The sequence below is a fragment of the Oncorhynchus keta genome, chromosome 2, assembly GCF_023373465.1.
Source record: "Oncorhynchus keta strain PuntledgeMale-10-30-2019 chromosome 2, Oket_V2, whole genome shotgun sequence".
Classification (NCBI taxonomy): domain Eukaryota; kingdom Metazoa; phylum Chordata; class Actinopteri; order Salmoniformes; family Salmonidae; genus Oncorhynchus; species Oncorhynchus keta.
Window position 1 is genome coordinate 60774951 of NC_068422.1, and position 11711 is coordinate 60786661.

General features: G+C 40.4%; 2 protein-coding genes across 2 annotated transcripts in view; one reads left to right on the forward strand and one right to left on the reverse strand.

The window, feature by feature from the left end:
• The window catches only part of LOC118358181 (carbonic anhydrase 7-like), an 18663-nt gene extending 14203 nt beyond the window's left edge, over positions 1-4460 (reverse strand). Inside the window, exons 1-2 of the mRNA XM_035735716.2 lie at positions 4206-4460; positions 3653-3850 (exon numbers count right to left, since the gene is read on the reverse strand). Of these exons, the coding sequence (XP_035591609.1) occupies positions 3653-3850; positions 4206-4242 (235 nt within the window). The 5' untranslated portion in view covers positions 4243-4460. The remainder of the gene's footprint in view (positions 1-3652; positions 3851-4205) is intronic.
• Positions 4461-5167: 707 nt separating this feature from the next.
• Positions 5168-10922, forward strand: LOC118358172 (NEDD8-activating enzyme E1 regulatory subunit). The gene is made up of 20 exons (XM_035735703.2): positions 5168-5374; positions 5850-5953; positions 6071-6131; positions 6244-6274; positions 6377-6448; positions 6763-6842; positions 7000-7109; positions 7224-7333; positions 7440-7502; positions 7596-7659; positions 7790-7881; positions 8024-8083; positions 8200-8333; positions 8650-8725; positions 8944-8983; positions 9203-9289; positions 9413-9505; positions 9651-9765; positions 9998-10047; positions 10182-10922. Exons 1-20 carry the CDS (start codon positions 5325-5327, stop codon positions 10289-10291), a joined length of 1602 nt encoding a protein of 533 aa, XP_035591596.1. The 5' UTR covers positions 5168-5324; the 3' UTR covers positions 10292-10922.
• The last annotated feature ends 789 nt before the right edge of the window (positions 10923-11711 follow it).

The following is an 11711-nucleotide window of genomic DNA, read 5'->3' on the forward strand; positions in this document are numbered from 1 at the left end:
CATCAAATAAACATTGTGTGCGTCATGACATGGTGCACATTAAAATAACTTAAGAGTGAAATTCACATGTACCTAATAAAATAAAAACAAGTTAAATGGGTTTCCATCGCACTCTGTGTGGCCTTTTCATATATTTTACATGTGATATAATTAAGATGTTCAACTTAAACATACAATTACAGAGCAAGAAAACATCCTAAATATAAACCATCAACTTTGTGAATACCATTGGTGTTAAATAGGAGGGTTTCAGCAGGAAATATCCTTTTTTTAAAAACAAAATAAAAATCACTCATTTATTTTGCTATGTCAGTGTGTATTTCCTGTCAATGTAATTCTTGTCAAACTGGTGGCAGTTGTAAAAGAAAGTAAATTGTTGCACCTGCAGAGTACATAAAAAAAATAATGGCATTGCTTGATTAGATGTTTTTTTCTCTTCTCTTGAGCCATGTATATCTACTAGAAATTCATGGACAATATGGGGGCATATATAGTAATTAAAAATATATATCCAAAACTTTAAAAAAAACAAACATATTCATATTTAAAAAAAAAAAAAACAGTAGATTGGCCTATATTTTCTGTTATTTACAAAAATGGTATTCTTGCCTTTTGTGCTGTTGTCTGTGCCCAATAATGTTTGTACAATGTTTTGTGTTGCTACCATGTTGTGCTACTGCCATGTTGTGTTGCCATGTGTTGCCACCAAGCTGCGTTGTCATGTGTTGCTGCCATGTTGTCTTAGGTCTCTCTTTTTATGTAGTGTTCGCACTTGCCTTATATTTTTGTTTTTAATTCCAGCCCACGTAGGAGGCCTTTTGGTAGGTAGTCATTGTAAATAAGAAGTTGTTCTTAACTGACTTGTTTAGTTAAACAAAGGTTAAATAAAAAATAAATACTGAAGATTCCGGTAACGTCGGTAAACTTTGGTAGCTTTGCAACCCTAATCAAGCGCATCACTGGGCACTTTACCACCCTGTGAAGATCATCGTAACTTATTTCATCAGTAGCCTAACAAACTGCATGCTTTCCAGAATCATTATGGGAGGACCACACGTGACTCCACGTTTGCTTCGATATGATTGTTATTAGATCAATATTTGCACAAAGACGTTTCCGCCATTTCTCGCATAATACATTTTACTTCCAAAAAATTATCACACCATGTCGAACGGACAAATTGTCTGTTGACATTTATCAAATTGATCCTGCATTTCAGTTTCCATTAGCCCGGTTGTGACTTTATTAATGCGTCTAATAATTCATCCGCATGAAACGGTTGGGTGGATAAGAATGGCACCTGGGTAATGTGTGCTTTAGAGCATGTTCCTACGTTTCCTGAGTTACTGATACACCAGGCATGTACACACATGTACAAAAAAGGTACACACACCATAAATCACACAACCACAAAAGGGAAACAGGACAAATGGGCATGCATAGGTGATGGAACTTCCAACCAGCCCGATGGTGAAAGTATAGGGAAGTCTATCATCATAAGACCATGTCATGCAGAATGGAATTTCTTTGTTTGGTTTCCTGTGAATTCGGTTTCATAGTGATCTACACCTGAGCCAAACAGCCACACTTTTTTAATACTGAGAAAAATTAGTCACGGTGTCACGTTCGTATGCGTTTTCCTTGTTTTAGTGTTGGTCAGGACGTGAGCTGCTGTGGGCATTCTATGTTGTGTGTCTGGTTTGTCTATTTCTATGTTTGGCCTGATATTGTTCTCAATCAGAGGCAGGTGTTAGTCATTGTCTCTGATTGGGAACCATATTTAGGTAGCCTGTTTTGTGTTGGGTTTTGTGGGTGATTGTTCCTGTCTCTGTGTTTGCACCAGATAGGACTGTTTAGGTTTTCACTTTTGTTGTTTTGTTTAGTCTGTTCATGTATAGTAGTCTTTATTAAAAACATGAATAACCACCACGCTGCATTTTGGTCCGCCTCTCTTTCACCAGAAGAAAAGTGTGCGAGTGCCTTTTTAAATGTATTTGTCACATGCTCTGTAAACAACTGGTGTAGACTAACAGCAAAATGCTTACTTACAGGCCTTTCCTAACAATGTAGAGAGAACTGAAAAAGAATAAGGGAAAAAATACACTAAGTTTACAGTAACTTGGCTATATACACAGGGTACCAGTACAAAGTCAATGTGCAGGGGTACGAGATAAGAGTTAGAACACCTTTTTGTTGTAGGCGTTCAGTTACCACTTTTCAAAATACAAGCCCCAACTTACTTGGTTGTCATTCTATTCAGACCCTTGGTTCCAATGACCTTTTGATGCCACAGAAGCAAAGCAGCTCTCCTCATGTTTTATTCGTCAATGACTTTGTTTACTTGGACTGTCAGTTTAAAAACAGATATGACGCAACTATACAGATTACCTGATGTGGTCAGATGTCTGGTCTGGCAGAAAGACACTCCTAGAGTTAAATACTGGCTTCACTATATCCACAAAAACACATCTCACTGAATCATACAGTCCTGTAGGAGGGGCCTTAATGATATACAAATTTAAGTGGTCTATCCATCAACCACATTTTGATGGCGGTTGTGATGAAGTCTGCAAATCCAAAACATATTTTCAATGGATAATATTGAACATTGAAGTTTCCTGGCAATAAAACTAAAATGCTGTGTCATTTAGGGCATTAGGCTTCCACAATCTACTACACTGCTCAGAATGGACGACGGTGGAGAAATCTGCTGTCAGTGAACTTTGAAGCATAAACAACAGTGACTGAGACCATGCAAAGTGTAAGCTAGACATTGTAATAAACGATTCATCTGCATACTGCACGTAGGTAGAATTGCATCCACTAAATAAGTGTCACATGTGCATGAAAGGGTGGTGGTTGTAGCATGATAGTACTACTACACATGTCCCCTTACCAATACAGTGGTTGTGTTGGCTAATGTCATAGTCATGAGTGATGGAGGTGTCCAGAAACAACCACCCACCCGTCACAATGATATACATCAGTGATAGAAAAAAAAATGCCTGGGCTGGCTGACTTTCACACTCAGTCAAAGTTGAAGGGTTGATGATCGAATCTGAAACAACACTATATCTCAATATTGCTTGTATTCAGTGGTGTAAAGTACTTAAGTAAAAAATACTTTAAAGTACTCCTTATGTAGTTTGTACTTTACTATTTATATTTTTGACTACTTTTACTTCACTACATTCCTTAAGGAAATATTGTACTTTTTACTCAGTACATTTTAGTTGACACCCAAAAGTACTGGTTACATTTTGAATGCGTAGCAGGACAGGAACATGATCCAATTTATGCACTTATCAACAGTACATCCCTGGTCAGTCCTACTGCCTCTGATCTGGCGGTCTCACTAAACACACATGCTTCGTTTGTAAGTTATGTTTGAGTGTTGTAGTTTGGCTTAATATAAGAATTTGAAATGAATCATACTTTTGATACGTAAGTATATTTTAAACCAAATACTTTTAGCCTTTAACGCAAGTAGAACTTTACTAGGTGACCTTTACTTGAGTCATTTTCTATTATAAAAAAAGGTATCTTTACTTTTACTCAAGTATGACAATTGGGTACTTTTTCCACCACTTCTTGTATTTCTCTTTGCATTCTATATGAGCTATAGCGATATCTTCCCCTCTGTTGCAGTTACCTGTTTTGTCATCGGTGTCATCAAACTCCACTGTCACAGAGTGGCCGTTGTTGCAGATGTTGATTGAGTTGCAGTGGTCGTAGGAGACGAATATGGGAGGCAGGCTGGCATCGTATACAGTGTCCTCGGGAACTATGTCTATGGGAGACTGGCGATTGCCATGGGCGATGGGATAGTTTTTGTGCCATGCATCTGGACCTTTGAAACAAAGATGGTCAGAACTGGACATGACAACATGTAATGTAAGAAAGGAGATCCAGTCATTCACCATTTTACAAAAACTTTTTAAACATTTTTAAATCAGCCACTGTCACCTGTCGCTTCATAATAATAATGTCAGAGGTGACATAGTTCAAAACATGAATGTGATTATAGCCTATTGCCATCAGAGAAGTATTTAATCAAATATGCATTCAGTCTTGCAGAGAAAAATGCCCGAATGCCTGTCACTCGCAGCGCACGAGCGTCACCAAACAAGGTCAGCGCTGAGATGCGGTGTGTTCTACAGTAGCGTGCATAGTGATGCTCTCCCAGGTTGGTAAGCTTTACTTACCGTCCTCCTCTCCGTATCCCCAGTGACGCCCTGTCATTTCGATGATTCCGCTTAGATTCACCTTATCGATATGCTGACTAGCTCACAGTCCAGACTGCACGAACTGATGGGATAAATGGCGTGACGAAGAGCAAGTGCTGGCGTGTGAGCAGTGTTAATGAAGTCTGGGAGTTGAGGTTGGGAAGGATGATCAGGTGGCAATCGTAATGATCCTTCCTTGCCACGCCCTCTTTTAAATTCCACTGCTTGATTTATGTTACTGTACTTCAAAACATCTAAAGAAAGACCCCCTTATTTATGATAATTAGACCTAGTACAGCAGCCAATTAAGATACACTTTCCTCTGGACTAACGAAGTAACATGTTTCACATGTTTTAATGATAATGCATGGCACATATTTCAATGCGTAAAGTGTTGTTTTGCATTTCCAGTTTAAACGCATACCTAATATGTAAGCAATAAGGCACGAGGGGGTGTGGTATATGACCAACATACCTGGCTGTTTTTTTACGCACGACACAATGCGGAATGCACAGCCCTTAGCCGTGGTATATTGGCAATATACCTCAAACTCCTGAGGTTCCTTATCGCTATTATAAACTGGTAACCAACGTAATTAGAGCAGTGACAATAAATGTTTTGTCATACCCGTGGTATGTCTGATATACCACAGCTGTCAGTTAATCAACATTCAGGGCTCGAACCACCCAGTTTATAATAATGATTATATAACCAAGATTTTAAAAAGTTGCATCTAAGTGAACACATCTTATTATAACATGTCATTCAAAATGTATTAACAAAGTCAAGGTATAATTGTTTTCCCCAAACCAGCCAAAAAACGATGGCACCGTGCAGCACTCATATTATAAAAGTGTTGTAAATCAAATTCCTTGATTAGTTTGAATGGGTGGTGGCAACTGTGGCAGAAATAATTAATAACATTTTGCGCAGGTTTGAATCGATGGAATACTCTCTATTACTCCATCTGGTGGTCAACTGTAGTTAAATCGAAAGTGCAGCTTTGAATTTACAACTGCGTTCACCCATTTGTCTCTCTATCGAATCAGCGAATAGAGTTATCAAATTAACTGGTGGGATTCTTCTCCAAGCGGACCATGGCAGCGACTAAAACTGCTAAAGAGCAGAAATACGATAGACAATTGAGGTATGTAAGGATAGAAATAATGTGCAAATTGTACAATTATTTGTTAAACGTATATCGTTGCACGAGTTAGATATATATCCACTGACAAACTGCAGCTAGCTAACGTAGCAAGCCCAGTAACGTTAACTCTTTATGCGTGATAGTCTATTCTCTTGGGCTAACGTTAACTCGGCCAGCTAGCGAACTATCATGCTTTACAATTATAATAGCTAGCTACTGTAGCTAGTTTTCACTGATATACTAGCTAGCTAGCTGTACTATTACAGTCAGCTGGTAGCTATCTGCTAGTTAGCTTCTAGCCTCGTCATTTACGATCAACAACACCAGCCAGGATTGGTGTCGTTTACTGACTGAATCTCAAAAAGGTTTCCTTGTTCTCATCTATTTACCATACCAGATGAGATAACAGCTAAATAACAAGGCATTGGAGATTGGCAACATGGTCGTTGACATGATGACCTGTTATCCGTTTCAGATTGTGGGGAGACCATGGCCAAGAAGAACTTGAAAATGCACACGTATGCCTGATCAATTCCACTGCATCCGGGACTGAAATACTCAAGAACCTTGTGCTTCCAGGTAAATGTTTCAATATTTGATTCTAGAAAATACCGATGACCAGGAGTGGAAAACACTGCTCTAAGGGAATGCGCCATGATAGGCTAGCCTACCTAAGCTGGTTTCTCTCTTCATCAGGCATTGGAGCATTCACTATTGTCGATGGACACAAAGTCTCCGGGGAAGACGTCGGGAATAAGTAAGAAAGTGATAGGCTAAGTGTTATCACCTCATTGATGCGCTTTTGATCTTAAAATGTTTTCTACAATATACTGTCTTCAACTTTTAATTAACTTTTCTTTTCTACTCAGCTTTTTTCTTAGCAACAACAGCATAGGAAGGGTAAGCGATTATAACCTAATGGTATTCTATTCTATCAATATCTCAGCTCTACCTGCATGCATAATGTCATAACAAGTCATCTGGGATGATGTGGTTTTCCAGAATCGAGCCCAGGCTGCCACAGAGCTGCTACAGGAGCTGAACACTGATGTATCTGGGAACTTTGTGGAGGAGGTTTGTTTTCAACTATGAGCAGTTCTCCATGAAGAGGGCTTTCCCTGGCACAGCTTTTGTCATATTGTCAGAAAAACAAAAGCCTAGATTTGACTTCAGGATCCTCAGGGTGTTGAGTTAGATCTGTGTTAATTCCAATCCAGGTGTGACTTTAACGCTGCACCAGTTCAGTAGCCGTTGATGTCTCACTGTCCACAAAGTGCACGTTGATTGTATTGATTTCTGAGTGTTCGATAACAAGCAGAGCACTTATAGCAGATACAAGTCTTGTTTGTTTGTCTTATTGTGATCTGGTCTTTCATTTTCCATTATAGAGCCCAGACAAGCTCTTGGACAACGACCCAGAGTTCTTCCACAGGTTTACCCTGGTGATTGGTGTCCAGCTGCCAGAAAGGTGTGATTCATCCTCATATTCCTACACATTTATCTATTGACATACATTTCAATATCAAGATTTTTATTTTATATTTATGACAGTCTTACAAAGTAACATCAAGTATGAAAACATTTTCTTGTCATGTAAATTATTATTTTTAGTTTTATTTTCACAGCACTTGTTTGAGACTGGGGTCGGTGTTGTGGAATGCAAACGTACCTTTCCTGGTGTGTAGAACGTATGGCCTCGTCGGTTACATGAGGCTAGTAGTGAAGGAGCACACAGGTATATTACACCTTGTGAGTCATGTGTGTATTGCTGAATCTGTAGTAATGGTGACAAGCACTGTGTTCTCTTGCAGTTAATCTCAAACAAGTTGTTTGCGATCACTCCCTCTAGTGATTGAGTCTCATCCAGACAATGCCTTGGAAGACCTGAGGCTTGACCAACCATTTGCAGAACTCAAGAGCCACATCCAGTCCTACGACTTGGAGGGAATGGGGAAGAAGGTGTGTTTGGGCTGTCGTCCATGTTTGTTGGCCGTTTTCTTTAGGCCACTGTTGCAATTTGGTCCTCCCTGGTTCATGTATTTTGTTATGCTCTTGTGTTCTGCAGGATCACGGTCATACACCATGGATCATCATTGTTGCCAAATACCTAGAAAAGTGGTTCAGTGAGGTAATACTTCTGTGACCAACAATCAAAGGCACATTCTACAGCACCCTATGATGTACAAGAGCGCTGACAAAGAATACATCATTTTTTTCCTAGCACAATTTTCAGTTACCGAAGAACTACAAAGAGAAGGAGGCCTTCAAACAGCTTATTCGGCAAGGTATTTAACTTGACGTAGATTTTTCTTGACATTTACATTTTCACCTCAATTTAGTTGTGTACAGACACTATCTTATCCAGATTATACCTCTGTAAATGGTTTATGTTCTCATGATACTTGGTGTCTTTAGGAATCCTGAAGAATGAGAAGGGAACTCCCGAGGATGAGGAGAACTTTGAGGAGGCCATCAAGAACGTCAACACAGCCCTTAACCCAACCAAGGTGGCTCTTCTCATACCCCCCCACCACACACACACACACACTCCTTTCAAGCCGTATTATGTTCATCCGTGCTGCTGGTTGCATGAGACCACTGGAAGTTGCTACTCTGTCAACTTTTCTAACTCCTCTCACATCTCTGTAGATTTCGAGTGGCGTTGACGACCTCTTCAATGGAGAGCAATGCAATGACATTACATCACAGGTTACTCAAAATATGACACGTCTACTCAGGCCATGATTGAAGCATCCTGTGAAGGATTTATTTGTACGTTTTAATATGTGACTGACTGTTGTTCTGTCTTTCTCTGCTATATGCAGACTCCAGCCTTCTGGGTGATGACGCGAGCAGTGAGGGAGTTTGTGCAGAACGACGGCGGCGGAAACCTACCTGTACGTGGCTCCATTCCAGACATGATTGCGGACTCAGAGAAGTTCATCAACCTCCAGAATGTGTAGGGAGTGATTATATTATTCATGTATATAGCAAGTAGCCAGCCACCGATTTTTCATTTTAAAAAGTCAATTATTTGCTTTGGGTTAATAGTGAGCACAGGTCAATGCTTTTGAGTTGGGGCATATCGTGGAGAGGACAGTCATTGCATAATAAACCAATGTCCATAGCTAAATGGTAGAATTGTATGTACCAAACCATATGACGCTGCGGTTTCCGATTGACTGGGCCTTAATCTTATTTCCACGAGGTATGCTTTTTGCTGGCATAATCATCATAGTTCTGACCTAGGCATTAATGCAGGTAAATATTTTCAGTTATAGAGAGAAGGCAATGCAAGATGCTTCTGTCGTGTCTAAGCATGTAGAGTCTCTCCTGCAGTCTGTTGGAAAGGTATGTGGACCTTATTCTGCAGTCTCTGGGATATTTCATCTCATGTAATGTCAAAAACGCATAATAACTCTCCTGCAGTAATACTTATGTAGCAGTAGTGCTGCATTAGTATCAACATTTTATTACCTTTTTGATCGATTGTAAAATAAGGTTTGATTTCTGATATTATCTAGCTAAATGGGGGTTGATTTCTTTGTCTTTTTTTCCCCTTGCCAAAGCCCTCAGTGAGCATATCTGAGCAGGACATCAAACTATTCTGTGAGTATTCTGACGAGCACACAAACAATCATATATAACGTGAAGAGGACCTATAATATGGCAGGAATGTAAATTGAATACTCTTAACTCATTGAACAATAACTCAAAGCGCCATGTTTGCCATACAATAGTGTGGCTGCACTTTGATGAAGCCATGATGAAAGGGAACCCTGCAGTAGGTTGAGCCCTCGTGCCTGTGCTGTGTGTTTCGGTCTGCAGGCAAGAACGCTGCCTTCCTGAGGGTGGTGCGCTGCAGGTCTCTGGCTGAAGAATACAGCGTGGAGACGGTCAATAAAGATGCGATCAGTAAGTCCAACACCGTACAGACTCCCTCCTTGATTTGGCCTTTTTGTTTCGCTTTTGCGTCCCTTTAAAAAACAAATAATGTGTGTTGGTAGTGTGTACTAAGATGCTGCTCTCTCTCCTCAGCCTGCTCCATGGATGGTGCAGATGGAGAGATGGTGTTGTACCTTATGTTGCGCTCTGTGGACCGTTTCTATCAGCAGCACTCCCGCTACCCAGGTACGGCTCGGCTGGCGTAGCTCTGCCCCCCCCCCCCAACACAACTGTTTTGTCACACACAGCAGAACGAAACGGTGTTCTGCCATGTTAACCTGCCCATCTCCAGACAGGTGATATGTTTTTTCCTCTCTTTTTTTTTTTGAAGGTGTCTACAATTACCAAGTAGAAGAAGACATTAGCAAGTTGAAGCTCTGTGTGAACAGCCTTCTGCAGGAGTACGGCCTCAACGTCAGTGTGAAGGATGACTACATCCACGAGTTGTACGTTTTGTGTGTCGTGTCCGGTCAGCTGTTCTGTGCAGAGACGATGGTCGTTTTAACAATTCATGAGACATACAGCCCACTGCAAAACCTCACTACACTTTTTGTGTTTCATAGTTGTAATTTCGCCGCAGTATTTCCATGAACCATAAAATAGCTATAAGAGGTTATCAATCAAGGAGAGGAACATGATTTAATAATCTACATGTCATTTCACTTTGCTCTTCGACAGCTGTCGCTACGGTGCTGCTGAGCCACACACAGTGGCATCTTTTTTGGGAGGTGAGTTCTACAGGACTTGGATCCTATTATGGTCTAGGATCCTCATGCTATTCTGTTATGGGTAAACTTTTTTGTTTTCTTGGGAGTTGGTGCAAATGTACCGTCTTCAATATGCTTTCAATGCGTTTCCTTAGGATCTGCTGCACAAGAGGCCATCAAACTCATCACTCGTCAGTTTGTTCCCTTCAACAACACGTTCGTCTACAACGCCATGTCCCAGACAACTGCCACGTTTCAGCTGTAGAAAGCTATTTTCCTCCTCAATGACATGCACTTAACCCCTCTGTAAAATATATGAATGGAATGTTGCAGTGTAGTAGCAGCGATAACTGAAAGTTTGGGTAGGTGGAGCACTTTGTTCGTACTGTACGTTTCCACATATTATTATGTTGTGATAAACTGAACGACTGTTTCCAATATACTTTTAAATGTTCGTGTCCTGGCTGTTTTTACTGTTTGCTCACACGTTGTTGAGCTTATTAGGACATCAAACATTTTATTTGTATTTTTTATCTGCCAAATTCAAACCATTCAAGAAATGTCCTGGGGTTTGAATTATTTCCTCCAAAGATATCCTGCACTAAACAGACGATGACGTTTTGAGGTAAATACATGTGGTATATATTAGATCCCCCCCCCCCAAGGAACTCTTATTGTGCTCCAATGTCTTGTGTCCTGATGGGCAACAGTCTGGATATGGTCATTTATATTGCCAGCAGTAGGGGTCACATGGGCCTGTCCAAATCAAAATGAGCTGACTATCATGTGAGCTTCATGTTAAACAAGCAAAGTTTCCACCCTAATTTGACCATGATTGTGTACAATTGCCAACACATTGGCCCTCATGGCCTGATGGTGATATAATGGTAGAATAACCCCAACATGACAGAATGTCTCTAGATGTAAAAAAAAAAAAAAAAAAAAATCACTAAGCTGTGTAATGTATTGTTGGTTTGGTTCCTCTCCCAGTTCAGACTATAGAGTGTGTGTGTGTGTGTGGAGTGGTGTTTGTCACAAAATGCAGTGTGTGTTCTGTGGTGAGCAGGCACTCTGCTGACTCCACACTTGGACCAGAAACTCACCATAAAGATGTCTTGGACTACGGCTGTCCCCCCTAATGAATAAAAACGCTCTGTATTTTGTTGCGGTACATAAATGCCTGCACAGTTCGTGATATGATAAAGTGAGACCTTGGTGTAATATCATTCCGATTACATTCAGTAGAGGGCGCTCTTTCCCATGTTTGCAGGGTGAACATGTTAGTGTAGGCACACTCAGGATTATTGTGTTGAGTGAATAATTCCTGAATGCTGACTATATAGCTCACGCTGTACCAGACATCATTAGCTATAAGACGTTAATGAGAAGCCTGCCTCAACCAGTTATGTTGATTAGTCACTATGTTCTTGTTCAATGTCCCAGTCTCTGGGAACATTGCTGCTGCTCAGTAACATTGAGAATAATTATGGCCACTTCATTGCCTACATATGATCTGATTTGTGTTGCAGCCAGCCAAGGCCCTATAACGACAGAGTCTGTATACTGAAGGCCACTGTTACGTAATTGTGGGCTGCTTTTGAGTATGTGTTGGTTGGTTGGTTGCTTAGAGGGCACTGACATGTTTTTCATTTGTTGTGTTTTTGCCTGCAGGATTTAGCTGAGTG

What these genes read in the sequence shown, in the direction of transcription:
- LOC118358172 (XM_035735703.2), top strand. Translation starts at nt 5,325, where the DNA reads ATGGCAGCGACTAAAACTGCTAAAGAGCAGAAATACGATAGACAATTG. An exon ending in CTGGGAACTTTGTGGAGGAG is followed by an intron (nt 6,449 to 6,762) that starts GTTTGTTTTCAA and finishes TTTCCATTATAG; the next exon opens with AGCCCAGACAAGCTCTTGGA. An exon ending in GCAATGACATTACATCACAG is followed by an intron (nt 8,084 to 8,199) that starts GTTACTCAAAAT and finishes TGCTATATGCAG; the next exon opens with ACTCCAGCCTTCTGGGTGAT.